At 52.0% G+C, this 24504-nt stretch overlaps 2 protein-coding genes across 4 annotated transcripts in view; one reads left to right on the plus strand and one right to left on the minus strand.

The window, feature by feature from the left end:
• The window catches only part of ABCC1 (ATP binding cassette subfamily C member 1), a 135619-nt gene extending 132550 nt beyond the window's left edge, over positions 1 to 3069 (plus strand). For 2 of the 3 annotated variants that reach the window (XM_055339515.1, XM_055339516.1), the window contains 2 exons: positions 702 to 896; positions 1401 to 3069. In XM_055339515.1, the coding sequence (XP_055195490.1) occupies positions 702 to 896; positions 1401 to 1509 (304 nt within the window). In that variant the 3' untranslated portion in view covers positions 1510 to 3069. Of the gene's footprint in view, positions 1 to 646; positions 897 to 1400 lie in introns of all 3 variants that reach the window. The other variant, XR_008666370.1, reaches the window with a different exon arrangement.
• Positions 3070 to 8063: 4994 nt separating this feature from the next.
• ABCC6 (ATP binding cassette subfamily C member 6) overlaps positions 8064 to 24504 on the minus strand; it is a 55146-nt gene continuing 38705 nt past the window's right edge. Inside the window, exons 24-31 of the mRNA XM_055339518.1 lie at positions 23408 to 23607; positions 21356 to 21482; positions 20262 to 20363; positions 19470 to 19616; positions 17583 to 17741; positions 17337 to 17503; positions 8923 to 9117; positions 8064 to 8600 (exon numbers count right to left, since the gene is read on the minus strand). Coding sequence (XP_055195493.1) covers positions 8492 to 8600; positions 8923 to 9117; positions 17337 to 17503; positions 17583 to 17741; positions 19470 to 19616; positions 20262 to 20363; positions 21356 to 21482; positions 23408 to 23607 — 1206 coding nt within the window. The 3' untranslated portion in view covers positions 8064 to 8491. The remainder of the gene's footprint in view (positions 8601 to 8922; positions 9118 to 17336; positions 17504 to 17582; positions 17742 to 19469; positions 19617 to 20261; positions 20364 to 21355; positions 21483 to 23407; positions 23608 to 24504) is intronic.

Raw genomic sequence — 24504 nt, forward strand, 5'->3', positions numbered from 1 at the left:
TGAAAGGCTTCTGTATCGGTCGGTAAATAGCACGTCTCTGAGCCCTCTGAGTCTCCACCCACTGCCTCGGGGAACCTGAGTCCTGCTCCAGTGCCATTAATGCCTTACCCATCCTGGTGACAACCAGCCACCAAACCTCGGATGTGTTCAGCTGCTGCAGCATGTGGGGCTCTGCTGTTCTTGGCTCCCATGTGTGGCTGGGGGTCCACTGGGGCAGTTGGGTCGGCTTCACAGGCGCCACCTCCTCCAGCGGCCCAGCCCAGCCACGGTGTCACGGTGATAGCACAGGGGCACGCGTGAGCAAGCCCTGGCGTGCATTCCCTCTGCGAGCCTCCACTGGCCTTATGTTTGCCACCATCCAATTGACCAAAGCAAGACCCATGACCGAGTCCTGAGTCAACTGGGAAGGAATGGGAATGGGGCCATTTAGTGCTTGGCCACACCATCCATGTCGAACTGGTCAGTTAGTTTGGATATCCACTCCGAGCCCTGTTTGGAATACAATTCGAGCCCAATTCTAGCTCACTAGCAGGAATGTCCCGAGCAGTCAGTGACACGTGCCAGGGGCGTAGGCATGGGGAGGGTGGCAAGTATCAGGGCCCTCCTGGTCTCGGCGACACCACGTGTCCCCCGTCCCTTCTTGCAGTGCAGGCCTGGGCTTCGGGGCAGGGATGGTGTTGACCCTCTGTCTCCTGGTCCAGCGTCGGGCAGCGCCAGCTCGTGTGCCTGGCCCGGGCTCTGCTGAGGAAGACCAAGATCCTCGTGTTGGACGAGGCCACGGCAGCCGTAGACCTAGAAACCGATGACCTCATTCAGTCTACCATCCGGACGCAGTTTGACGACTGCACCGTCCTCACCATCGCACACCGCCTCAACACCATCATGGACTACACGAGGTGAGGCTCCTGGCACTGGAGGCCTCCCGGCCAGGGGATGGCCCCATTCACTCAGCGCCGTCCTGTGTCTGGTGACAGCCCTCTTTTCCCTGGGCACTGCTGGCATCACTGCATCATTTGTTCAGTCAACACATGTGTGAAGTGCCTCTCACTTCCCGGCCCTGTTGTAGGTGCTGGAGACTCAGGAGGGGGTAGCAGATAAGGAGCCTGCCTGTGGGACCTTCTGGGTCAGGTGGGGGCTGAGTGTGGAGACAGACAATAAACACTGGGAAGGTACTAGAAAAAGAGAGCCAGTCCTGGGGGTGAGCATCACAGGACTTTGACTTTGAGCAGGAGGGCTCAAGGATGGCAGCCAGCTGGAAGGCTACTGCAGCAGTCCAGCAGTCCTAGCAGAAGATATTGGGGGCCTGACCCAAAGCCAGGGATTCGTTTGGGTGGCTCTTGCGGGCACAAGGTGCCCACCCCCTTCCCTGTTGCTCATGTCTGTGTCTCCTCCTCTCGCAGGGTGATCGTCCTGGACAAGGGAGAGATCCGAGAGTGCGGCCAGCCCTCCGAACTCCTACAGCAGAGAGGTCTCTTCTACAGCATGGCCAAAGATGCTGGCCTGGTGTGAGCCCCGGAGCTGGTGCGTCCTGTCAGAATTGCAGGGCCGACCTGCCAGCATCCAAGAATGACACAGTGAGGCACTATCCTTGCAAACCTAAGCCTCCTATATACTGAAACCAAAAATTAAAAAAACCAACCAACCCCAAAAACCAAAACATGCAAAGCAGCCACCATCTGGCCCCCAAGCTGGAATTGGCCGTGAAGCAGAAGAGACCCAGGTACAGCCCACCCAAAGCGCTCCCCAGCCTTGCCTCTGTTGCCGTTCTCACGCCCCTGGGAAGGCACGCTCGTGCTCCTGGTGCTCTGCAAGGAGGTTTTGGCAGACAGACTGCCAGAGAAATTGGTTTCATAAGATATGCTAGTGACCAAATCCAGCCAACTGCCTCAGACCTCTCCAGCCAAAGTCAACGGTTCTGTCTTTGAGGAGCTCCGCGGCCCCCGACGGCTGTCCCCGTACCTCTCGCATCCTCGTCTGGCTCCACCGGAGTGCTTCATCTCCCGGGGGTTGCAGATGGGAGGTGAGGGGCCTGGGAAGACCCCTCTCACCTCGGGCAGTACCCCAAGGGCCAAGGACCCTCTCCTCTCCCACCATCTGGTCTTCCAGGCGTTCAGACGCTGGGAACCCACAGCCCAGCCCTGCACCACCAGTACTTGCCTCCCAGGCCAGGGGCAGCCTCCACGTCCACCAACGCCTTACAGACGGGACTCAGTGGGACCCCTGGGCCATCCGGACCCGGAGCTCCGGGCCCCGGAGATCATCTCAGGGCCGACTCCCCAGCCTGGCCAGCCGTTCAGATCCTCCTCCACTCGTCTTGCTTTCTTCCCTCCCTCTTCTACCCATCGCTGCAATGGCTTTACTGCTCTAGGCCCCGAGAGAAGGTCAGACGCTGGTCAGGAAGCGGTCAAGGCCGCGAGCACCCGGTACGTGCTGGAAAGAGCCCTGCTGAGCCTCCTCCGCGTGTTTAGATTTCTTCTCTCGCCCTTGGCATCTGGGTGGCTTGAAGGATGGCGTTGTGGAGAACTGACCTTGCGTTACCGAGTCTCGTGGAAAGGACCCATTCACGAAGATCAGTGATCGCTTTTTCTTTCTTTCTTTTTTTTTTTGTTGTTTTTATGGCTTTTTTGTTTTTAAGCGCTGCTCCAGGAGAACAACAATCTCAAGACTGTAGCTTCTTGGGAGGGAAGCATTGGTTGAGGAGCAGCATTCCCAGGGAGTAGCCGCGTCGGCCGGCAGGCGACAGATGGGTGGTCCCTGTGTTCCTGGAAGAAGATGGAGAAGCAGAGTCCTTCGATGCCCATCCTGTAGGTCTCTCAGAGACCAGAGCGAGACCCAAGACACAGAGGAAGGTCACTGCTGCTCCAAGATGCATAATTGCTGACTTGAAACCCAGAGAGGCAACTTTCTTCTTTTAGGTGGAAATACATATTTATTTTTTTGTAAGTTATACCATTCTTTCACATTAGATAAACCAAGTTTTTCTTGGGGATCTTTTTCTAATGACTTACACTGGAAACATGAACATTTGCAAATAATTTACAGTAAAAAAAAATTTTGTTTCTTACTGAACGGTGGTTCTGTATTCTTTGGGGCATTAGTGGCATTGCCATGTCCTTCAGAGGTCAGGACGGGGTGACCTCTTGCCTGCTTCCTGTTCTTTGTGTCAAACCCGTTGTCTCCAGTGGGAGCTCCCATCCAGGACTGGGACGTGAGAGCTGAAGCAGCAGGTGGGGTTTAGTGGGGTGTGGGCATGGCACAGTGGACAGAGCCTGGGCTTGACCCTGCCTGCCCTTGTGGTTTGCTGGCCTTTGACCCTCGGTAAGTCACTTGACGTCTGTGCCTGGTCTAGAAAATGGGGCTGCTCATACCTGCCCCATGGGATTGTTGGGGCGATGAGCAGTGATGTGTTTGTGGTACATGACCTTGGTCATCTAGAACGCAAACCAGGCAAAGTCCCCTGTGGCCAAAATTACTCTAGAGAATCCCCCTATGTTAGGATAGGCCAGGCTGCACTGAGGTCCCAAATTAGCCCTAAACTCTTAGGAGATGAACACAAGGGTTTATTTCTGACTCATGTATTTTTTGATGGGCGTCCCACGCCCCTCTAGGATCCCCTGCCTTTCCTGCAGCAACGGAGAGATGCAGGCTGTGCTGGTCTCACAGCCTCCCCTCCCAGGGGCTGGCTTCCAGAGATGAGCACCACTGGGGGAGGGGAAAGTGTGGAGGACACACACCTAGGGCCGAGGTGCCCCAAACCAGAAGCAACACACGTCAGATCCACTCAGCCCGTTGGCCACAATCAGCCACGTGGCCCCGACCTCAAAGGAAGCTGGGAAATGCAGGGCTGCATAGGGAAGAGCGCTAGGTGCGTAGGGACCCTGTGGTCGCTTTACATGGTTTCTGAGCTGCTGCTAGCTGGGAAGTGAGGCTGGCCTGCTAGGTTTCTGATTTTGAACTGGGGAGTCTGGATAGAGAAGAATTGCCTGTGTTTGGGGAGCACGCCTTTCCTGCGGCACCCTGCCACCACGTGCCAAGTAAATGCACCGAAGGAGTGTCTGGGCACTGGCGGTCTCACAGCATTGCTGCCCCCCGTTAGGGACTGGGCTGTGGAAGCGCCCCGTGAAGACGAGCTGGTCGGGTGGTTCCTGTCCGAATGCCAGTATTTGGACGTGCAAGTTGGGGCTCGGTTTTAGATGTGCGGTCTCAGGTCAGGTCCTACACGGGTTTCCAGGTATATGACCTGGTGTGTGCCTGTGGGGCTGCCTGGGGGGCCTGGGTTAGAGCTCACTCTGCTTCTGGAACGGGAGGCCACATGCAGCGTTAACCCCAAAGAGGGGGGAGCCCAAAGCACCAAGGTTGGGGCTGGAGCACCTGCTCCCCTGCTCATCCAGGTAAGTGCTTTAGTGCCATGGAAGGAGGGGGCACCTCCTGTGTGCCAGACCCTAGGCTCAGTGCCAGCCTTGCTCACATGAGAAGGGGTCCCCAGGCCAGAGGGGAGTGGGGATTCACGTGACGCTCCCCATGTGGGTCCTGCAGCACATTCCAGCAGAGCACTGAGAATCTGACCACTTCTCTGCCATCTGGTTACCGCCATGCTGGCCCCTCTCTTGTGTCCCTAGGACAGCCACCGCACCTCAGCCACTGCCCAGCTTCCGCCCTGGCCACCCCTACTTCCAGTACAGTCTGTGCTCCACCCGGGAGCCATAGTGAGCCTGCAAAAACACAACAGAGTGGGCGGCCACTCCATCACCCCCGTCACATGGTCCCCATCTCTGGTGGCAGCCAGCTCCCCTGCACAACCTGGTTTCCCGCGACCTCTTTGCCCTCAGCTCCCCTCTGGCCACCTTGCAGGCCTCTCTGGCCACAAGCCCCTCTGCTGTTCTTCGGGCGTGCTGGCCACTGTCTCCACTCTGGGTCTTCCCTCTTCCCCAGATGTCAGCATGGCTGGTGCCTTCCCTATTTCTCTTACAGTGGCAGCTCCATGAGAGCAACGGCTTTGTTCCTTAACGAATCCCACCGGATGGGCACACAGTTTGCGTCCACTGACTGGATTCCCTGAACCAGGACCGAGCCCTCTATGCAGGGCCCTGGGCCAAGTGTGAAGTCATCGGGGCCTCTAGAACATGCCTTTCAGCTGTGCTTGCTTCGTTGGTACAAGCCGGGATCATTGTGTCCACCTGGCCAGGTGGGTGTGAGGATGGGAGCAGATCCAGGTAAAGCACCCGGTGCCACGCCTGGCCCTCAGGACGCCGTCATACATGGTGACGGCTTTCGTTCATTCATTTGTCCATCCATCCCCATATCCATCCATCTATCCACGTAATTATCATTTATTGAACACTCGTGTGTGCTGTGCATCGTGCCAGGTGCTGGGAGACACGGTGAACATGTGGACAAATCCCTGGCTTCAAGAAGGAAGTGAGCCCCTTGCTTCCCTTGTGGTGGGATACCAGGGTGGAATCCAGCTGTCGGTAAGCTGATGTTCTAGAGCTTAAGTGTGCACAAGGCAGCGTGGCACATGGTTAGGACGTGGGCTCGGGATCACACCACCCGGGTCCAGATCCCTACTTAGGCTCTGTCTGCGTTTCCTCCTCTATAAACGGGGCCTCATCAAAGCATCCCGGCGAGGGGATAACCATGGAACATTCCTCCTCCCATCTTAAGGATTCAGGGACAGGCCATGGCGGGCATTGGGGCAGGGCTTGGTGAGCGTTCGTAGTGATGCGAGGGGACACAGGAGGGTAAAGGACCTACTGAGGCTGGCACTGACCACAGGTCCGGACGTGCCTTGTCCTGCAGCTGTGCCCCTGAGCCTGTGGCAGGGGGAGGGAGGGCCTGCGTGGCGGTGCCAGCCAATCTCCAGGGAGCTGGGGTCAGTGTGGGCCCAAGAGCACCCCCGACAGTGCTGGCTCCTGAGGCGCACACTCCGCTCGCTGGCAAACGACCTCCCTCCGTGAAAGAGGAGGCCAGTGGCCCTCGAATGACCCCATGTGAGTTTGCCAAACAGCTGCTGCCACTTTGTCCTGCGGTCGCTCTGCCCGGACGTCAGGTGGCTCTCCTTCAAGCAGAGAAGTGCCAAGGGTTGTGTCTGGTCCCTGCCGGTGCCTCAAAGTCGGGCAGGAACCCCCACACCCTGTCTTGGGCCGTGGGGTGAAATAGGCCCAGGAGCAGACCCCACTCTGCCGCTGACAAGCCAGGCGGTCACGTGAACTCTCTGAGCCTCACTTGGTACATTTCCAAAATAGAGCTGGTCGGCGCTAGCAACAGTGGGGCCAGCCCTTGGTGGACAGGCCTGGGTGCAGGGAAGGGATGCAGACCCCAGATGCCCCTGGGAAGGCATCCATGTGAGCTCCTGGCCACACCTAGGCATGGGGAGGGATATCCTGCCCTCGGATCTAGGTTTAGTTTACTCTGGGCTGAGAACTCTAGGTTGATGGACCCACAGAAAGTCCATGACCTGGCTGGGACAGGCTAGGTCCTGTGTCCCGCCAGGCAGGTGGGTGTTCACAGCCCCTTCCTGATATACCAACACAGCCGCTGTCTGTGTATCTGGATTATCGATGGGGTCAATTAGTTTCAGCCTCTCAACCGGGTGATTGATCCCACAGGGGACGTTTGGCAGCGTCCAGAGGCATTTTTGTCACAATTGGAGGTGACAGTGCTATCGGCATCTAGTGAGTAGAGGCCAGAGATGCTGCCGAACCCCCCCACATTCTGCGATACAGAATTATCAGCCCCACGTCAGCAGTGATTCAGTTTAAAAAAATAATCTGGTGTGTATACCCTCTGCCCCATGGAGGACCCCAAGGAGGTCCTCAAACAATAGTATTTCCAAGGGACGCCTGCGTAGCTCAGTGGTGGAGCATCTGCCTTTGGCCCAGGGCATGATCCTGGAGTCCCGGGATCGAGTCCCACATCAGGCTCCCAGCATGGAGCCTGCTTCTCCTTCTGCCTGTGTCTCTGCCTCTCTCTCTCTCTGTGTGTGTGTCTCATGAATAAATACATTTAAAAAATCTTAAAAAAAAAAAAAAGTTTTTCCAAGAATAGTGCAAGTCGATGGAGCACGTACCCAGTGCCCAGCTCAGCTCTGGACCCTTCCATGTATTAATTGATCTCCACAGCGATGCCATGAGGTCACGGAAGAACCCGGAGCTGCCAGAAAGTTCTCATCCAAGGCATTGACTCATTTCTCAGGCTGCCCTTCACAGCCTTGTCTGCGTGACCTCAGGCTTGGCTATTTTAGACTCCGGCCCCTCTTTCCTGGGGCCTGCAGCCAGGCTGAGGAAATCTGTATTAGATTTCCGACTGCTGCGGGAATGGGCCTGAGCTACACACACAGCAGGCGGGGTTTCCCTTCCCAGAACAAGCCCAGAACCACCTCTGACCCTGACCTCTGACCTCTGGCTTCCAACAACAGCCTCCCACAGATGCTCTCTGGCTGTTGCACCTGCTGCTGGGACGACCACCCCCCCACACACCCCAGGAGCTGGAATTTGACCTTTCACCAACATAAGAAACGTGTAGATCATCTCAGTGGGGGCCCGGGTGTCCTGGCTCTGCAGATCTTGTCTTTGGACCTGCACGCATGTGTCATGCCTGTGCTCGTGCTGGGGGTCGGGGCTGTCCTTGCTGTGGGCTGTGGCTTGTGTGTCGGTTCGGACAAGACACTCCCTGGGGCTCATCTGCAAGGGCAGAGGAGCAGCAGGAAGTTAGTTTTCTGGAATCCTACAGGGAGCTTTAAAACGACTTACCAAAATGGAGAGCACATCAGCAGGTGCTTGCAGGGCAGGAGGAAGGTAGGCATGGTTGCAAACTAGCAACCGGAGGGGTCCTGGTGGTGATGGAGGTGTTGGGCATCCCGACTGGTGGTGGTGAGAGCAGGAGCTTGCACGGAAGCACGTGTGTGTGCACACACATGCACACGCATGTGCAAATACAAGTAAACAAGGGAAAAAGCAGACAAGATCGGCCAGTTGTACCGATGTCGCTGTGCTGGTTATGATACGGTCCTACTGTTTTTCAAGATGTTGTTATTGGGGGAACTAGTAAAACTACACAGGAACTTTCTAGATTATTTCTTATAATTACTTGTCAGTCTGTAACCATCTCAGAATATAGGGGGTAATTTGTAAGAGGTACACACTCCGTCATCCCAGCTCCAGGGATGTGGACTTGAACGGTGTGTGGTGGAGCCCGGGCAGGGGCAGGTGTCGGAGTTCCTCAGGCGAGGCCGGTGGGCAGCCAGCGCGGAGATCCACCATTGACTTCAGCTCCAGGGTGGACAGGGCTGGACGAGCCCGCACCAGGCCAACCTGGGCGTTGCCGTGTCCTCCTGGGTCTGTGGCGATTAGCCACTTTCTCTGCCAGTTCCTCCCAGAGAGCAGTGGGGTCTAGACCCAAAGCGGCGGCACCAGCAATGACTCCAGGTCCCTTGCACCCCCAGAGCACGGCAGCCTCTCTGGGTTGGTACGACGAGGCGAGGGCTGAGAGTTCACACTAGGCCTGACTCCTGTGCCAGCCTGTAAAACAGGCCCTTCTGGGCCAGTAGCTGGGCAGGGCTGCCGCTCTCTGCCACCTGCCCCTTGTCCATGACCAGCACCCTGCAGGGGAGAGGGAAACGAGTGGATCTTAGCAGCCCAATCGGCGCGAGCACTCTGCCACTGAAAGCCCAGCACGTCTGCTCCAGTCGAGTCTGGCCTTCCCTGCAGTTTCCGGACCCTGACAGCCAGGGTGGAAGCATCGCTGGGCACAAGTCCTTGGGCTTGCCCCTTCCCCTGTGGGCACCAGGTGTGCCACCTGTACAACGGGCCCTTGATAATCCATCCCAGCACCCCTCCAGCTCTAAACCCTGCTGCCTTCCTCTGCCACTTCGGGGCCGAGGGGTAGGGGGGCAGCTGAGCGCCAGCTGGGAGAAGGGCTTACCTGGCGCAGTCCAGCACAGAGCGCAGGCGGTGGGCAATGAGCAGCACCGTGCACTGAGCAAGCCAGCTCCCGAGGGCAGCCTGCATCTGGAGCTCTGTCCCCGGGTCCACGGCGGCTGTGGCCTCATCCAGGATAAGGATCTGGGTTTTCCGGAGCAGGGCCCGCGCCAGACACAGGAGCTGCTTCTGGCCCACACTGGGAACAAGTGGAATGGTCAGGCCGGACATTTGTGTGTCTGCCCACAGATGGGTTCCCCCGACAGCTGCAGACATTGGGCGGGGGGCAGGGGTGTGTGTGCATGTATGCACTTTTATACACGTTGGTCCCCAGTCCACAGAGCTGGTAGGGACCCCCAGCCTGCCATTTTTGAGCCGGGTGACTCTAGGCAAACACATTCAAAGCCCCGTGCCTCAGTTTCCCCCGCAGTGAAATGGCTATTTCTATTTCTGTTCTACAGTCTTCACTTTGTGCCGGACGTACCCTGAGTGCTCGTGCACACACTGGCCCACTGTGACTAAGGAGGGGATGAGGACAAGGTAAGTCCCATAAAAGTGCTCAGGTGAGGAAGTTGAGGCTCAAGGTCACACTGTCTGTGAGACCCTGATCCTGGAGACCCAGGGCCGTCTGGGGCTATGTCCTGTCGCGCTCTGCTGGTTCTCCCAGCAGTATCTCTTGAGAACCAAGGACCTGTTGTGGCCGTGCTGGGGGACTCTGGGCAAGTCTCAATTTGCCAATTCTGCAAAATGGGATTCGTGAGAGTGCCTCTCTGGTGATTACCGGGAATAATTCTTGTTCCCTCTATCCAGGCACTGTTTCAACAACTTTACACATTAGAACTCAATCTTCATACGGGAAGGAGATACTAACTGTAATTCGCATTTTACAGAGAAGGAGGATGAGGCCAGAAGGTTAACCCTAGGCCCAGGGTCCTGTTGCTGCTAATTGGCAGAGGCTGGATTTAAAGCACATCCAAACTCTAAGCCACCAAGCCACCCACTTCTCCAGTGTGTGGAATCTACCCACAGCCCCTTACCCTAATGCCTTTGGGGGCAGATGGTTTTCAGAATCCAGAACATCTCGGTTTTTAAAAAGGCACACAATTAACACCTAGCAGCATTCTTCACAATAGCCAAAAGGTGGAAGCAACCCACGTGCCCTTCAATGAATGAATGCATGGATAAGAAAAATGTGGTCTATCTATACAATGGAATATTATTCAGTCTTAAAAAGGAAGAAAGTTCTGACACCTGCTACACCATGGAGGAACCTTGAGAACCTGAGCTAAGTGAAATAAGCCAGTCACAGAAGGCAAATCCTGTAATATTCCACTTAAATGAGGTACCCAGTGTAGCCGAATTCAAAGAAGCAGGAGGCAGGATGGCGGTTAGGGGGCTGGCGGCAGGTAGGGGGAGAAAAGAGAATTATTTTTTTAATGGGGATTGGGTTTCAGTCTTGCAAGATGACAAAGCTCTGGAGATGGGTTGCACAATGATGGGAATGTACTCAACGCTACAAACTACATTAAAAAACGATAAGGTTGCTAAATTTTATTAAAATTAATAAATTTATAGGAGGAGGGGCAAGATGGCGGAAGAGTAGGGTCCCCAAATCACCTGTCCCCAAAAAATTACCTAGATAACCTTCAAATCATCCTGAAAATCTACGAATTCGGCCTGAGATGTAAAGAGAGACCAGCTGGAACGCTACAGTGAGAAGAGTTCACGCTTCTATCAAGGTAGGAAGACGGGGAAAGAGAAATAAAGGAACAAAAGGCCTCCGAGGGGGAGGGGCCCGCGAGGAGCCGGGCTGAGGCCGGGGCGAGTGTCCCCAGGACAGGAGAGCCCCGTCCCGGAGAGCAGGAGCTGCACCAACCTTCCCGGGCGGAAAGGGGCCCGCAGGGAGGTGGAGCAGGACCCAGGAGGGCGGGGATGCCCTCGGGCTCCCGGGGACACTAACAGACACCTGCGCCCGCGGAGAGTGCGCCGAGCTCCCTAAGGGCTGCAGCGCGCACGGCGGGACCACGGAGCAGCTCGGAGGGGCTCGGGCGGCGGCTCCGCGGAGGGGGCTGCGGGGCGGGAGCGCGAATCCAACAGCGCAGGCCCCGGAGCACAGGGCGCCGGGACACAGCCCAGGATCCGGCCTCCCCCGGGACAGGCAGAGGCCGGGAGGGCCCAGGACAGCGAGGACGCTCCTGCCCTGAGCTGAGCAGATCAGCCGCCCCGCCCCGGAGCCTCCAGGCCCTGCGGACGGAGAGCCGAGAGCCCCGAGCCCGTAGTTCCTGCGGAGGCTGAATCCAGGCTTCCAGAGTTGCCATAGCAACTGCGGCTGTTCCTCCTGGGGCCTCACGGGGTAAACAACCCCCGCTGAGCCCTGCAGCAGGCAGGGGCAGAGCAGCTCCCCCAAGTGCTAACACCTGAAAATCAGCACAGCAGGCCCCTCCCCCAGAAGACCAGCTAGACGGACAAGTTCCAGGGGAAGTCAAGGGACTTAAAGTCTACAGAATCAGAAGATACTCCCCCGTGGTTTTTTTTGTTTTTTTTTTTCTTTTCTTTTTGATTTCTGATTGCTTCCCCCACCCCCCTTTTTTTTCACCTTTCTTTTTCTTTCTCTTTTTCTTCTCTTTTTTTCCTTTTTCTTTTTTCTCTTTCTCTTTTCTTTCCTTCTCTCTCTTTCTCTCCTTTTCCCAATACAACTTGTTTTTGGCCACTCTGCACTGAGCAAAATGACTAGAAGGAAAACCTCACCTCAAAAGAAAGAATCAGAAACAGCCCTCTCTCCCACAGAGTTACAAAATCTGGATTACAATTCAATGTCAGAAAGCCAATTCAGAAGCACTATTCTACAGCTACTGGTGGCTCTAGAAAAAAGCATTAAGGCCTCACGAGACTTCATGACTGCAGAATGTAGATCCAATCAGGCAGAAATTAAAAATTAATGAGATGCAATCCAAACTAGAAGTCCTAACATCGAGGGTTAACGAGGTGGAAGAACGAGTGAGTGACATAGAAGACAAGTTAATGGCAAAGAGGGAAACTGAGGAAAAAAGAGACAGACAATTAAAAGACCATGAAGACAGATTAAGGGAAATAAATGACAGCCTAAGGAAGAAAAACCTACGTTTAATTGGGGTTCCCGAGGGCACCGAAAGGGACAGAGGGCCAGAATATGTATTTGAACAAATCCTAGCTGAAAACTTTCCCAATCTGGGAAGGGAAACAGGCATTCAGATCCAGGAAATAGAGAGATCCCCCCTAAAATCAATAAAAACCGTTCAACACCTCGACATCTAATAGTGAAGCTTGCAAATTCCAAAGATAAAGAGAAGATCCTTAAAGCAGCAAGAGACAAGAAGTCCCTGACTTTCATGGGGAGGAATATTAGGGTAACAGCAGACCTCTCCACAGAGACCTGGCAGGCCAGAAAGGGCTGGCAGGATATATTCAGGGTCCTAAATGAGAAGAACATGCAACCAAGAATACTTTATCCAGCAAGGCTCTCATTCAGAATGGAAGGAGAGATAAAGAGCTTCCAAGACAGGCAGGAACTGAAAGAATATGTGACCTCCAAACCAGCTCTGCAAGAAATTTTAAGGGGGACTCTTAAAATTCCCCTTTAAGAAGAAGTTCAGTGGAACAATCCACAAAAACAAGGACTGAATAGATATCATGGTGACACTAAACTCATATCTGTCAATAGTAACTCTGATCGTGAACGGGCTTAATGACCCCATCAAAAGGCGCAGGGTTTCAGACTGGATAAAAAAGCAGGACCCATCTATTTGCTGTCTACAAGAGACTCATTTTAGACAGAAGGACACCTACAACCTGAAAATAAAAGGTTGGAGAACCATTTACCATTCAAATGGTTCTCAAAAGAAAGCAGGGGTAGCCATCCTTATATCAGATAAACTAAAATTTACCCCGAAGACAGTAGTGAGAGACGAAGAGGGACACTATATCATACTTAAATGATCTATCCAGCAAGAGGACTTAACAATCCTCAATATATATGCCCCGAATGTGGGAGCTGCCAAATACTTAAACAAATTATTAACCAAAGTGAAGAAATACTTAGATAATAATACACTTATACTTGGTGACTTCAATCTAGCTCTTTCTACCCTCGATAGGTCTTCTAAGCACAACATCTCCAAAGAAACGAGAGCTTTAAATGATACACTGGACCAGATAGATTTCACAGATATCTACAGAACTTTACATCCAAACTCAACTGAATACACATTCTTCTCAAGTGCACATGGAACTTTCTCCAGAATAGACCACATACTGGGTCACAAATCGGGTCTGAACCGATACCAAAAGATTGGGATCGTCCCCTGCATATTCTCAGACCATAACGCCTTGAAATTAGAACTCAATCACAAGAAGAAGTTTGGAAGGACCTCAAAGACGTGGAGGTTAAGGACCATCCTGCTAAAAGATAAAAGGGTCAACCAGGAAATTAAGGAAGAATTAAAAAGATTCATGGAAACTAATGACAATGAAGATACAACTGTTCAAAATCTTTGGGATGCAGCAAAAGCAGTCCTGAGGGGGAAATACATCGCAATACAAGCATCCATTCAAAAACTGGAAAGAACTCAAATACAAAAGCTAACCTTACACATAAAGGAGCTAGAGAAGAAGCAGCAAATCGACACGACGCCCAGCAGAAGAAGAGAGTTAATTAAAATTCGAGCAGAACTCAGTGAAATTGAGACCAGAAGAACTGTGGAACAGATCAATAGAACCAGGAGTTGGTTCTTTGAAAGAATTAATAAGATAGATAAACCATTAGCCAACCTTATTAAAAAGAAGAGAGAGAAGACTCAAATTAATAAAATCATGAATGAGAAAGGAGAGATCACTACCAACACCAAGGAAATACAAACGATTTTAAAAACATATTATGAACAGCTCTACGCCAATAAATTAGGCAATCTAGAAGAAATGGACGCATTCCTGGAAAGCCACAAACTACCAAAACTGGAGCAGGAAGAAATAGAAAACCTGAACAGGCCAATAACCAGGGAGGAAATTGAAGAAGTCATCAAAAACCTCCCAAGACACAAGAGTCCAGGGCCAGATGGCTTCCCAGGGGAATTCTATCAAACGTTTAAAGAAGAAATCATACCTATTCTACTAATAAAGCTGTTTGGAAAGATAGAAAGAGATGGAGTACTTCCAAATTCATTCTATGAGGCCAGCATCACCTTAATTCAAAAACCAGACAAAGACCCCACCAAAAAGGAGAATTACAGACCAATATCCCTGATGAACATGGATGCAAAAATTCTCAACAAGATACTAGCCAATAGGATCCAACAACACATTAAGAAAATTATTCACCATGACCAAGTAGGATTTATCCCCGGGACACAAGGCTGGTTCAACACTCGTAAAACAATCAATGTGATTCATCATATCAGCAAGAGAAAAACCAAGAACCATATGATCCTCTCATTAGATGCAGAGAAAGCATTTGACAAAATACAGCATCCATTCCTGATCAAAACTCTACAGAGTGTAGGGATAGAGGGAACTTTCCTCGACATCTTAAAAGCCATCTACGAAAAGCCCACAGCAAATATCATTCTCAATGGGGAAGCACTGGGAGCCTTTCCCCTAAGATCAGGAACAAGACAGGGATGTCCACTCTCACCACTGCTATTCAACATAGTATTGGAAGTCCTAGCCTCAGCAATCAGACAACAAAAAGACATTAAAGGCATTCAAATTGGCAAAGAAGAAGTCAAACTCTCCCTCTTCGCCGATGACATGATACTCTACATAGAAAACCCAAAAGCCTCCACCCCAAGATTGCTAGAACTCATACAGCAATTTGGTAGCATGGCAGGATACAAAATCAATGCCCGGAAATCATTGGCATTCCTATACACTAACAATGAGACTGAAGAAAGAGAAATTAAGGAGTCAATCCCATTTACAATTGCACCCAAAAGCATAAGATACCTAGGAATAAACCTAACCAAAGAGGTAAAGGATCTATACCCTAAAAACTATAGAACACTTCTGAAAGAAATTGAGGAAGACACAAAGAGATGGAAAAATATTCCATGTTCATGGATTGGCAGAATTAATATTGTGAAAATGTCAATGTTACCCAGGGCAATTTCCACGTTTAATGCAATCCCTATCAAAATACCATGGACTTTCTTCAGAGACTTAGAACAAATTATTTTAAGATTTGTGTGGAATCAGAAAAGACCCCGAATAGCCAGGGGAATTTTAAAAAAGAAAACCATATCTGGGGGCATCACAATGCCAGATTTCAGGTTGTACTACAAAGCTGTGGTCATCAAGACAGTGTGGTACTGGCACAAAAACAGACACATAGATCAATGGAACAGAATAGAGAACCCAGAAGTGGACCCTGAACTTTATGGTCAACTAATATTCGATAAAGGAGGAAAGACGATCCACTGGAAGACAGTCTCTTCAATAAATGGTGCTGGGAAAATTGGACATCCACATGCAGAAGAATGAAACTAGACCACTCTCTTACACCATACACAAAGATAAACTCAAAATGGATGAAAGATCTAAATGTGAGACAAGATTCCATCAAAATCCTAGAGGAGAACACAGGCAACACCCTTTCTGAACTTGGCCACAGTAACTTCTTGCAAGATACATCCACAAAAGCAAAAGAAACAAAAGCAAAAATGAACTATTGGGACTTCATCAAGATAAGAAGCTTTTGCACAGCAAAGGATACAGTCAACAAAACTCAAAGACAACCTACAGAATGGGAGAAGATATTTGCAAATAACATATCAGATAAAGGGCTAGTTTCCAAAATCTATAAAGAACTTCTTAAACTCAACACCAAAGAAACAAACAATCCAATCATGAAATGGGCAAAAGACATGAAGAGAAATCTCACAGAGGAAGACATAGACATGGCCAACATGCACATGAGAAAATGCTCTGCATCACTTGCCATCAGGGAAATACAAATCAAAACCACAATGAGATACCACCTCACACCAGTGAGAATGGGGAAAATTAACAAGGCAGGAAACAACAAATGTTGGAGAGGATGCGGAGAAAAGGGAACCCTCTTACACTGTTGGTGGGAATGTGAACTGGTGCAGCCACTCTGGAAAACTGTGTGGAGGTTCCTCAAAGAGTTAAAAATAGACCTGCCCTATGACCCAGCAATTGCACTGTTAGGGATTTACCCCAAAGATTCAGATGCAATGAAACGCCGGGACACCTGCACCCCGATGTTTCTAGCAGCCATGTCCACAATAGCCAAACTGTGGAAGGAGCCTCGGTGCCCATCGAAAGATGAATGGATAAAGAAGATGTGGTTTATGTATAGAATATTACTCAGCCATTAGAAATGACGAATACCCACCATTTGCTTCAACGTGGATGGAACTGGAGGGTATTATGCTGAGTGAAGTAAGTCAATCGGAGAAGGACAAACAGTGTATGTTCTCATTCATTTGGGGAATATAAATAATAGTGAAAGGGAATAAAGGGGAAAGGAGAAGAAATGTGTGGGAAATATCAGAAAGGGAGACAGAACATAAAGACTCCTAACTCTGGGAAACGAACTAGGGGTGGTGGAAGGGGAGGAGGGCGGGGGGTGGGGGTGAATGGGTGATGGGCACTGAGGGGGACACTTGACGGGATGAGCACTGGGTGTTATTCTGTATGTTGGTAAATTGAACACCAATAAAAATTAATTTATTAAAAAATTTAATAAATTTATTGTGTATAAATTAAATCAATTAATTAAATTAATTAATTAATATGTGTATTTTAAATTAATTAATTAAATTAATATGTGTATTTTACCGCAGTTAAAATTTCTTTTAAAAGGCATATGCCAGGGCCCCCTGGGTGGCTCAGTGGTTTAAGCACCTGACTCTTGATTTCAGCTCAGGTCATGATCTCAGGGTCAAGCCTGAGTCGCACTTCATGCTGGGCATGGAGTCTGCTTAAGATTCTCTCTCTCCTTCTCCCTCTGCCCCTCCTGCCTCTACTCACCCTCTCTCTCTCTCTTAAAAAAAAAAAAGTCATGCCATATGTTACTCGATACCCAGTGAGCATGGGGTTAGCACCCAATATCAAAAACAATGCCTTTGGAGCAAAATAAGTGCTGAGTGGGATAAAGGAAGACTGGAAGTAGCCTTCTGTCAGTAAAGGTTGGGTCTTGTCACCCAAATAAATTTAGGGACTGAACTTAAGAAAAAGAAACTGGGTATTCAGAAACTGTGTTGGGGTTTGAATTGCGGATAGGGATGGGATTCGTACTGGCAGTGTTCACTGAATGGGGCTAGTAGTCCTATGGTGGGGGGCATTCCAGGGTCTACTATGCTGGGGATGGCGCTGGGGAGCCCTGGCTTCTCCCAGGTCCTGGTCGTGGTGGGGCAAGCCTACCTCAGGTCGGAACCTTGGTCGGTGCACTCATACTGCAGCTGCCCGGGCAGGCTGGCCACCAAGGGTCTGAGCTGCACCGTCTCCAAGGCTTCCCAGATGGCTTCATCCGTGTGCTCGTCCAGCATGTCGAGGTTCATCCGCAGAGAGCCGGGGAACAGCGTGGGGTCCTGGTCGGAAGGGGTAGCAGGTCAGAGCTGGGCCCAGCCGGGCCTCCCACCTCGGCCCACCCTATTCCCCAGACCTCACCTGGGGGATGATGGTGATTCTGGAGCGCAGTGTGTGCAGCCCCACGTGTGCGATGGGGACCCCGTCGATCCAAATCCCCCCCTCGGCCGCCTCCAGAAGCCGCAGGAGGCCCCCGGCCAGGGAGGACTTCCCGGCCCCCGTCCTGCCAACGATGCCCACCTGTGGGGGGGGCAAGGCTCGTTCTGAGCAGGCCTGGCCAGAGGAAAGCAGGCCACAGGCTGGAGGGGCCCTGGGCATCTGGGCAAGGAGATGCCTGCATCCAAGATCCATCCATCTACCCATCATCCTTTGAGCACCCACTGTCCTGTCATCTGTCTACCTTCCCATATATTCATCCCTTCTTTCTACACATCACTGTCTTCCTCTCACCTCTCCCATCTTGCTCCCCATTCCCCCAGCCTTGAAGCTATACACTGCCCTTCCATTACTCCTTCCTTCTCTCCCCGTCTCAACCGATTCATGTCCCATCATTCCGTCCATCTTCCTATCCTTCCAGGAATTTCCCGTCCTTTCTTCCTCTCCATCCATCCATCTCCCTTCCCAGCCCATCCATATCTCATCCTTCCATCCATCTGCCCATTGCTGTATCCCCAACCCTCCTCAGTGTTTACTGTTGCATTCTCAATGTCCGACACTCCACAGAGGTTCAACACGATTTGTTCAAGAAGTCAATGAAACGTGCCACCCATTGTGTGACAGGCATTTCCTAGCCTCCAGGAATATAGATATTAAGGGGTCCTGGCTCCACAGGACTCCCTGGCTGGTCTTGGAAATAGTGCAACTGAGCAACCCTAATCGGAATATGGCGAGACTAATAAATCCCCTCTATAATCAGACTCTGGACCTGAAGCTGCCTGGCAGAGGCAGTAACGGGGTAATCAGAGAAGGCTTTGGGGTGGAGGGGATTCTTGAGTGGAATCTTGCAGGGTGAGGAGGAGTTTAGGAAGGGCGAAGAGTCCAGGTAAACCACACCAAGTGCCAGGGCGTAAAGTCCCCAAGGGCAGCACCAAGTGCCCACCTGGCTCAGTGAGGCAGCTGTTGCACAAGGGTTGGCTAAGAAGCCCGGGCAGGGCAATGCATGGAGAGTTGGGTGCGGCCTTGAATGCCAAGCTCAGGAGTCTGGCCTTTACTCTGAGGGAAGCTGGCAGCAGGTGGAAGGTCTCAAGCAGGGGAACGACACGCCCAAATCAAGATCATAGGAAAACAGACTGGAGGTGGTGAACGGGGAGGCTGGGGGTTCGGCGGGGGGCCTGGGGCAGTCCAGGAGGAGGCAGGGAGGACGTGCACCTGGGTGGGGAGTCAAACGGACTAAGCCTCTGTAAAATGGGGTAAAACTGGTGCTTCTTCATAGGATTGTTGTCAGGGTAAGGCTGCAAAGGATAATAATAGAAGCACTGGCAAACATCTTGCAGCGCTTGCCATGTGCCAGGCACCGTTCCAGGCAGTGTGTGGGTATAAGTCGGGTGAACTTCACAACTGCTCTGTGGGGCTGACATTATGGTTCCCATCTTACAGATGGAAAAACTGAGATCAAGGCATGAAGCGACTTGCCCAAGGTCAGCCGTGGCAAAACCGGGAACTGAGGCCACACAAACCGGAGAAGGTACGTGAAGCCCTGAGCACTCGGCCTCGGCACGAGCAGGTGTTCGGCTACGGTCAGAGGCGAAAAGAAAGAAGGGGGTCGGGGAGCTGCCTCCTCATCTGGGAGCACCGGGGGCGGGGGGGTGCGTTTCACCAAGATGACGGCAGGTGTGGGGAAGACTGCAGGTTCAGACAGGGTGGGGTGGGTGTGCGGATGAGGGGGTGCAGGAGGCAGCGGGTGCTCAGGGCCTGGGCTCCGCCCCGGGCCGGGGCTCCGTGGGGAGGGGGTGCGGGAAGGCCGCCCACCTTCTCTCCAGCGTGGATCTTGAAGGACACGCCCCGGACGGCCAGCGGGAGCTCAGGGTGGTGTCTCAGCCCGAAGTCCCGGAACTCCACCTGCCCCCCGTGAGGCCAGGGGGACCGGGCTGCGCAGGCGGGCAGCCTCCAGGGCGCCTGGGGCAGGAGGGGACAAGGGGTCAGAGGAGCCTCTCTCCCTTCTGGAAAATGGGCTTGTTTACGGCTGTGGCGGGGCTGGAGGGGGCATGGAACACAGCAGAGCTACAAACAACATCCAGGATTCTAGAAGTATTGACTACTCCATATTCCTCTTATTAGCCACTATCGAGGCTCACAGAATATCCCGTCTTCCTCTAGAAGGGGGAGACAGGCCCCTCTTGTCTCTGTGAAGAGGGCGAGGTTGCACAGGGGGTGTCATGAGCTGCCACTGCTGTTCCTGTGACCTGGCCCGGGCCCTCCACCCCCCGGAGGGGACAGGAGGTCAGTAAGAGCAGTGCACGTGTATGGAGTGTCTCCAGGGTGCCCCCGGGACACCAGCGTGGTCAGCCTTGCCTTGTCGCCCTTCCGTCACTGTCACCTCGCTGTGATGCATCCGTAATGTCACTGTTGTGCTGCTGTTACCCATGGTCCCCAGTCACTCCCCAGAATGACCTGCTCTGCCCAAGTGAAGAAGCAAAGGAACCGGGATCTGTCCTGGCTTCTTAACCATTACCGCCGCGCTGGCTGTGACGCCAGCCCACGGGGACAGGGGCTCTAGCGCCTGCGTCTACACCTGCATCCCTGCACGTCCCCACCCATCACCTCCTTGGGCGTCTGGACATAGTCCTTCATCCGCTCCACCGACACGACGCTGCTCGCCAGGTCTGTCCAGCTGCGAACAGCCCACTGCAGTGTCTGGGTCACCTGGTGGGAGAAGACACCTCGGGCTGGCTTCCGCAAGGCCCCCTTGCAAGCCCGTGGCAGCCCCGAGGCGGGGGGCGGGAGGCAGGACCTGGGCAGACAGGGGGATGGGATGTGGCTGCTGCTGCCAGGACCCCTCCTCTCTCCCTTCTGTAGAACTGGACTATGCGGAGCAGAAGAAGCTTGTCTGACCCGTCTTGATGCAGGTGGGGAGACAGGACCAGAAAGGGCACGTGGCCCTCCCACGGACACACCGCAGGACCCAGGCCTGCTGACTTCCATCCTGAGAGGTTTCTATGCCTTGATTTCTCATCATTTTGCCTCATTGTAAAATGAGGAATACAGTATCCCTGATGGGTTGTGCGCAGGGTTAAATGAGTTAATATTTGTCAAGCTGTTAGAACAATGCTTCATTCATAAAGAATGCCGTATATATACATATATATATGTATATATATGTTTTTTCTTCATAGATAGGATCTGATGGTATATTTTTAGTTATTAATATTATAAATAATATATTAACATTATAAAATATGGCATACATAAATATTAATATGAATATAATAGTATAATATAGTTATATAATATTAATTAGTTAATATCAAGTATATATTAATATGTTAAGTTATAATATTAATAGTTAATAAAATTATATTAATAGTTAAGAGTTAATTAACTATTAGTTATAATTGATTAATTTAATATTAATTGAATATAATTAATTAATAGTCAATAAAACTTAGCAATGCACTGGAAATGTACTCTATATGCCTTGTCTCAACTAGTCTTTACAATGTGTGAAGAGATTACTGACCCATTTTTCAGATGAGCACACTGAGGCTCTGGGAGGGAAGACTCTAGCCCAAGGTCCAGGAAGGTCACCCCAGCTAAGCTTCTGTAGAGCTATGTTTTCCTCACTGGTCAGTTGTCTGGCCCTGGGTCCTTGAAGACCCCACTGGCAGGGGTGTATCAGTCCCGGGTGTTGGGAGTACCTGCAGGGCAGCAGAGACCGAGAAGCCCACGAGGCCGGCGCTAAGGTGGGCCTTGCTCAGCACAGCACACATGGCGGCTGCCAGCACCAGCATGTTCCCCAGCAGCTCCAGGTTGGCAGCCAGCCATCTGCGAGGGGAGGCAGGTGAGAGCAGGGTCAGCGGGGGCCCTCCCTGCACAAGGACTGGCCATCGTGCCACCGTGAGTCCCCCAGGGGCCTCAGCAATGGTCCCCTCCACACCCCAGGCCCCACTCAAGCTCAGTGGGTGGGGGAAGTTGATGCTTTCTTGTCTCACCTGTGCCCACTTCAGAGCCTGGCACACAGTAGGTGTTAAAGTAAAGTTTTGCCCTGGTGCCACTTTTCTGTCGCTGGGATATGCCTGGCCATATCCCTTGTGTTCCCCCTTCCTGAACCCAGCTTCCATCTCATCTTTATGTGCAAGTCAGCTCGAATGCCGCCTCTTGCGAAAGCCCTCCTGGACTGCTCCTGCCTTTCTCTCAAACAGGTCACTGATGATTTCATAACAGTTACCACTCTTTATAACAAAACTATTTAATCAGTCCTTGACTGTGAACTCCGAGAGGGCAGTGGCTTTGTCTTGTTCACAACTGTCCTCAGGACCTAGCATAGGACCCAGCACATAGTAGGTGCTCACTGAATAATACATTAAGTGGATGAATAAATATGCACCCCCTTCTCCTGGATTCCTACTCTAGCATTCATTCATTCAACACACATGTATTGAGCATCTACTGTGTGCTGTGCACGCTGGAGATGCTGGGGACACAGAGTGACCCGGTATTAAAATCCCTGACTTCAGAGAGCTCTGGGCTTTCCTACAGTATACTATCTAGTTCCCCAAAGAATCCCACAAAGTGGAGTATTGCTGTCCTGTTTGACAGGTGAGGACACTAAGGCTCAGAAGTAGGTAGTTGCCTAAGTCCACAGACATAGGCCTTTGAAGCCACGGTGCTCTGACCAGGAAACACAAACCTTCCCCAGCAGGTCATGGGTTTTCAGCAAAGCAGCCAACAAATGAATAAAGAAGCCGCTTCCTAGACGGCTGACCTTGAGACAGCCCCTTTGTTTCCTCAAATCCCAGTGGAACCATCTGTGGAATGAGATGACGTCTGGCTCCTTACACTTGAGAGGATTAAATGAGATATGCCACATGTGGCCCGGAAATCCCTGGGCCCTCCACATAGTAGGTGCATTCTAGATGTCCGTGAGGTCTTTCCTCCCTCGGTTTACCCCAGGAAGAGGTGGAATAGGTCATCCAGAAGGCATACGGGGTTTAGACACTGCCCACAGCCCCAGGGCCTGAGAGCCACAGCTGGCCAGGGACCCAGGGGATAAAGGAGAAAGGAATTCACATTTATTGAGTTCTTACTGTGTGCTTGCCCTCTCCACACTGTGGCACCAGGGTGCCTGGATGTGAAGCCTGACTCCACCACGTGTTTGCTGTGTGGCCCTGGGCAAGTCCCTAAATCTCTATGCCTGAGGTCCACCCTCTCCAGAACAGCCTCTGCCTCGTGGGTTATTCATAGGACTAAGTGAATACATCCATGTAGAGTGCTCAGAACTGGGTCGGGCATGCGGTATGCATGTTACAAGCACCAGCTGAGTGCATGTATTGGATCCTGAGAGCCACCCCGTGAATGCCGTCCCCCTTTGACAAAGGAGGCTCAGAGAGGTACGTAACCTGCCTGCGATGGCCCAGCTAGGAAGTTGCAGAGCTGGGATTTGAGCCCATGTCTGTCTGTGCTCAGACACTCTGTTACTGAAAGGAGGCTGGGGATGCTTATGTAGCTGCTCTATCACCAAAGCAACAGAGGCTTCTTCCCTTCAGCTGCCCCTCTGCGGCTGTGGACTCCTCAGGCCACGCTCCCAAATGCACCCACATGGTACGTAGCCTCGGTTTTATCCCTGACTATGTGACCTTGGGCAGGCCACGTGATCTCTCTGGCTGCACAGTAGGACACTGGGTCTCACTCTCTGGGGACACAGATGTGTTTGTAGTACAGGGCCTTCTCCGCCCCAAGGCTCTTCGTACCTGTCAGCCACCAGCCGTGGGAAAGTGACTCTCTGGCTTTCATCCACGTGTGTGTCATTCTGAGCCACAAAACGGCACTGGGCCTGGAAGGCTCTGACCACTGCGCTGCCCTGGAACGTTTCGGCCACGTGGGAGCACACGAATGAGTGCCTGGCTGACTCCAGGCGTCGGAGCTGGCATATGCTGGCCACATACAGGCTCTGAAGCGAGAACAGGTGAGGAGGGGAGAAGTCACAGATTGAGACAGGTAGTTTGAGGAGCACAGGGGAGCCTCAAGTACAGAGTTTCAGCTTGCTGTATGACCTTGGGCTAGTCGCTTTCCCTCTCTGGGCTCCCATCTCCTTACAGAATCAGAGTTACGTGGTTCTTTTTAAGATCGCCTAGGAAGCTCAAAAACCATCCAGTGCCCCATTCCAGAACTATTAAATCAGAATCTCTGGTGGGGTTCCCTTGGCCTTGGTATTTTAAAAAAAAAACTTCTGGGTGATTCTCATGTACAGCCAGGATTGAGAAATCACTCCTCTCATGCAACTAGGCTGTCTCATTCCCAGGTCTTAGGCCAACTGCTTCACTCAGGGCCAGTCAGTATGGGAACAAGACCATAAAGGACAAGGAAGGCAGTTGGCCAAGCAGAATTCATTCACATAAGTCAAGCTTCCATGGCAGGCTCTGGGAACATAACAATCCACAAATAATATGAGGTGTTATTTGGTTTGGGGTTGCAGTGTGTGCGCAGCCAGAGAGGGTGTGCATTTGCTGAACACCCAGGCTGTGTGCTAGGCTCTTTACAAACAGTATTTATTAACATGAGCTGGGCGTTAGTGGGCTTCACGGTTTACAGATGAGAACACCTGAGGCCCAGAGGGATAAAGCGGCTGGTTCAGGTCTCTATGGCAAGTAAGTGGCAGGGCCTGGATTCAAACCCACCTTTGCCCGACCCTAAAGCTGTCCCTCCCCAAGTCAAGAAGACACAGAGAAGATAGTGGTGGTTGTGGTTTTTGTCTGGCTACCATGGTTCTTTCTACTCTATTTCTGATATCCTGGGGTGGGCCTTGTGGGATGGAGTTCAACCATGGGACCAGATGGTGGAGGTGGTG

This window comes from Nyctereutes procyonoides, unplaced genomic scaffold, assembly GCF_905146905.1.
Source record: "Nyctereutes procyonoides isolate TBG_1078 unplaced genomic scaffold, NYPRO_anot_genome, whole genome shotgun sequence".
NCBI lineage: Eukaryota > Metazoa > Chordata > Mammalia > Carnivora > Canidae > Nyctereutes > Nyctereutes procyonoides.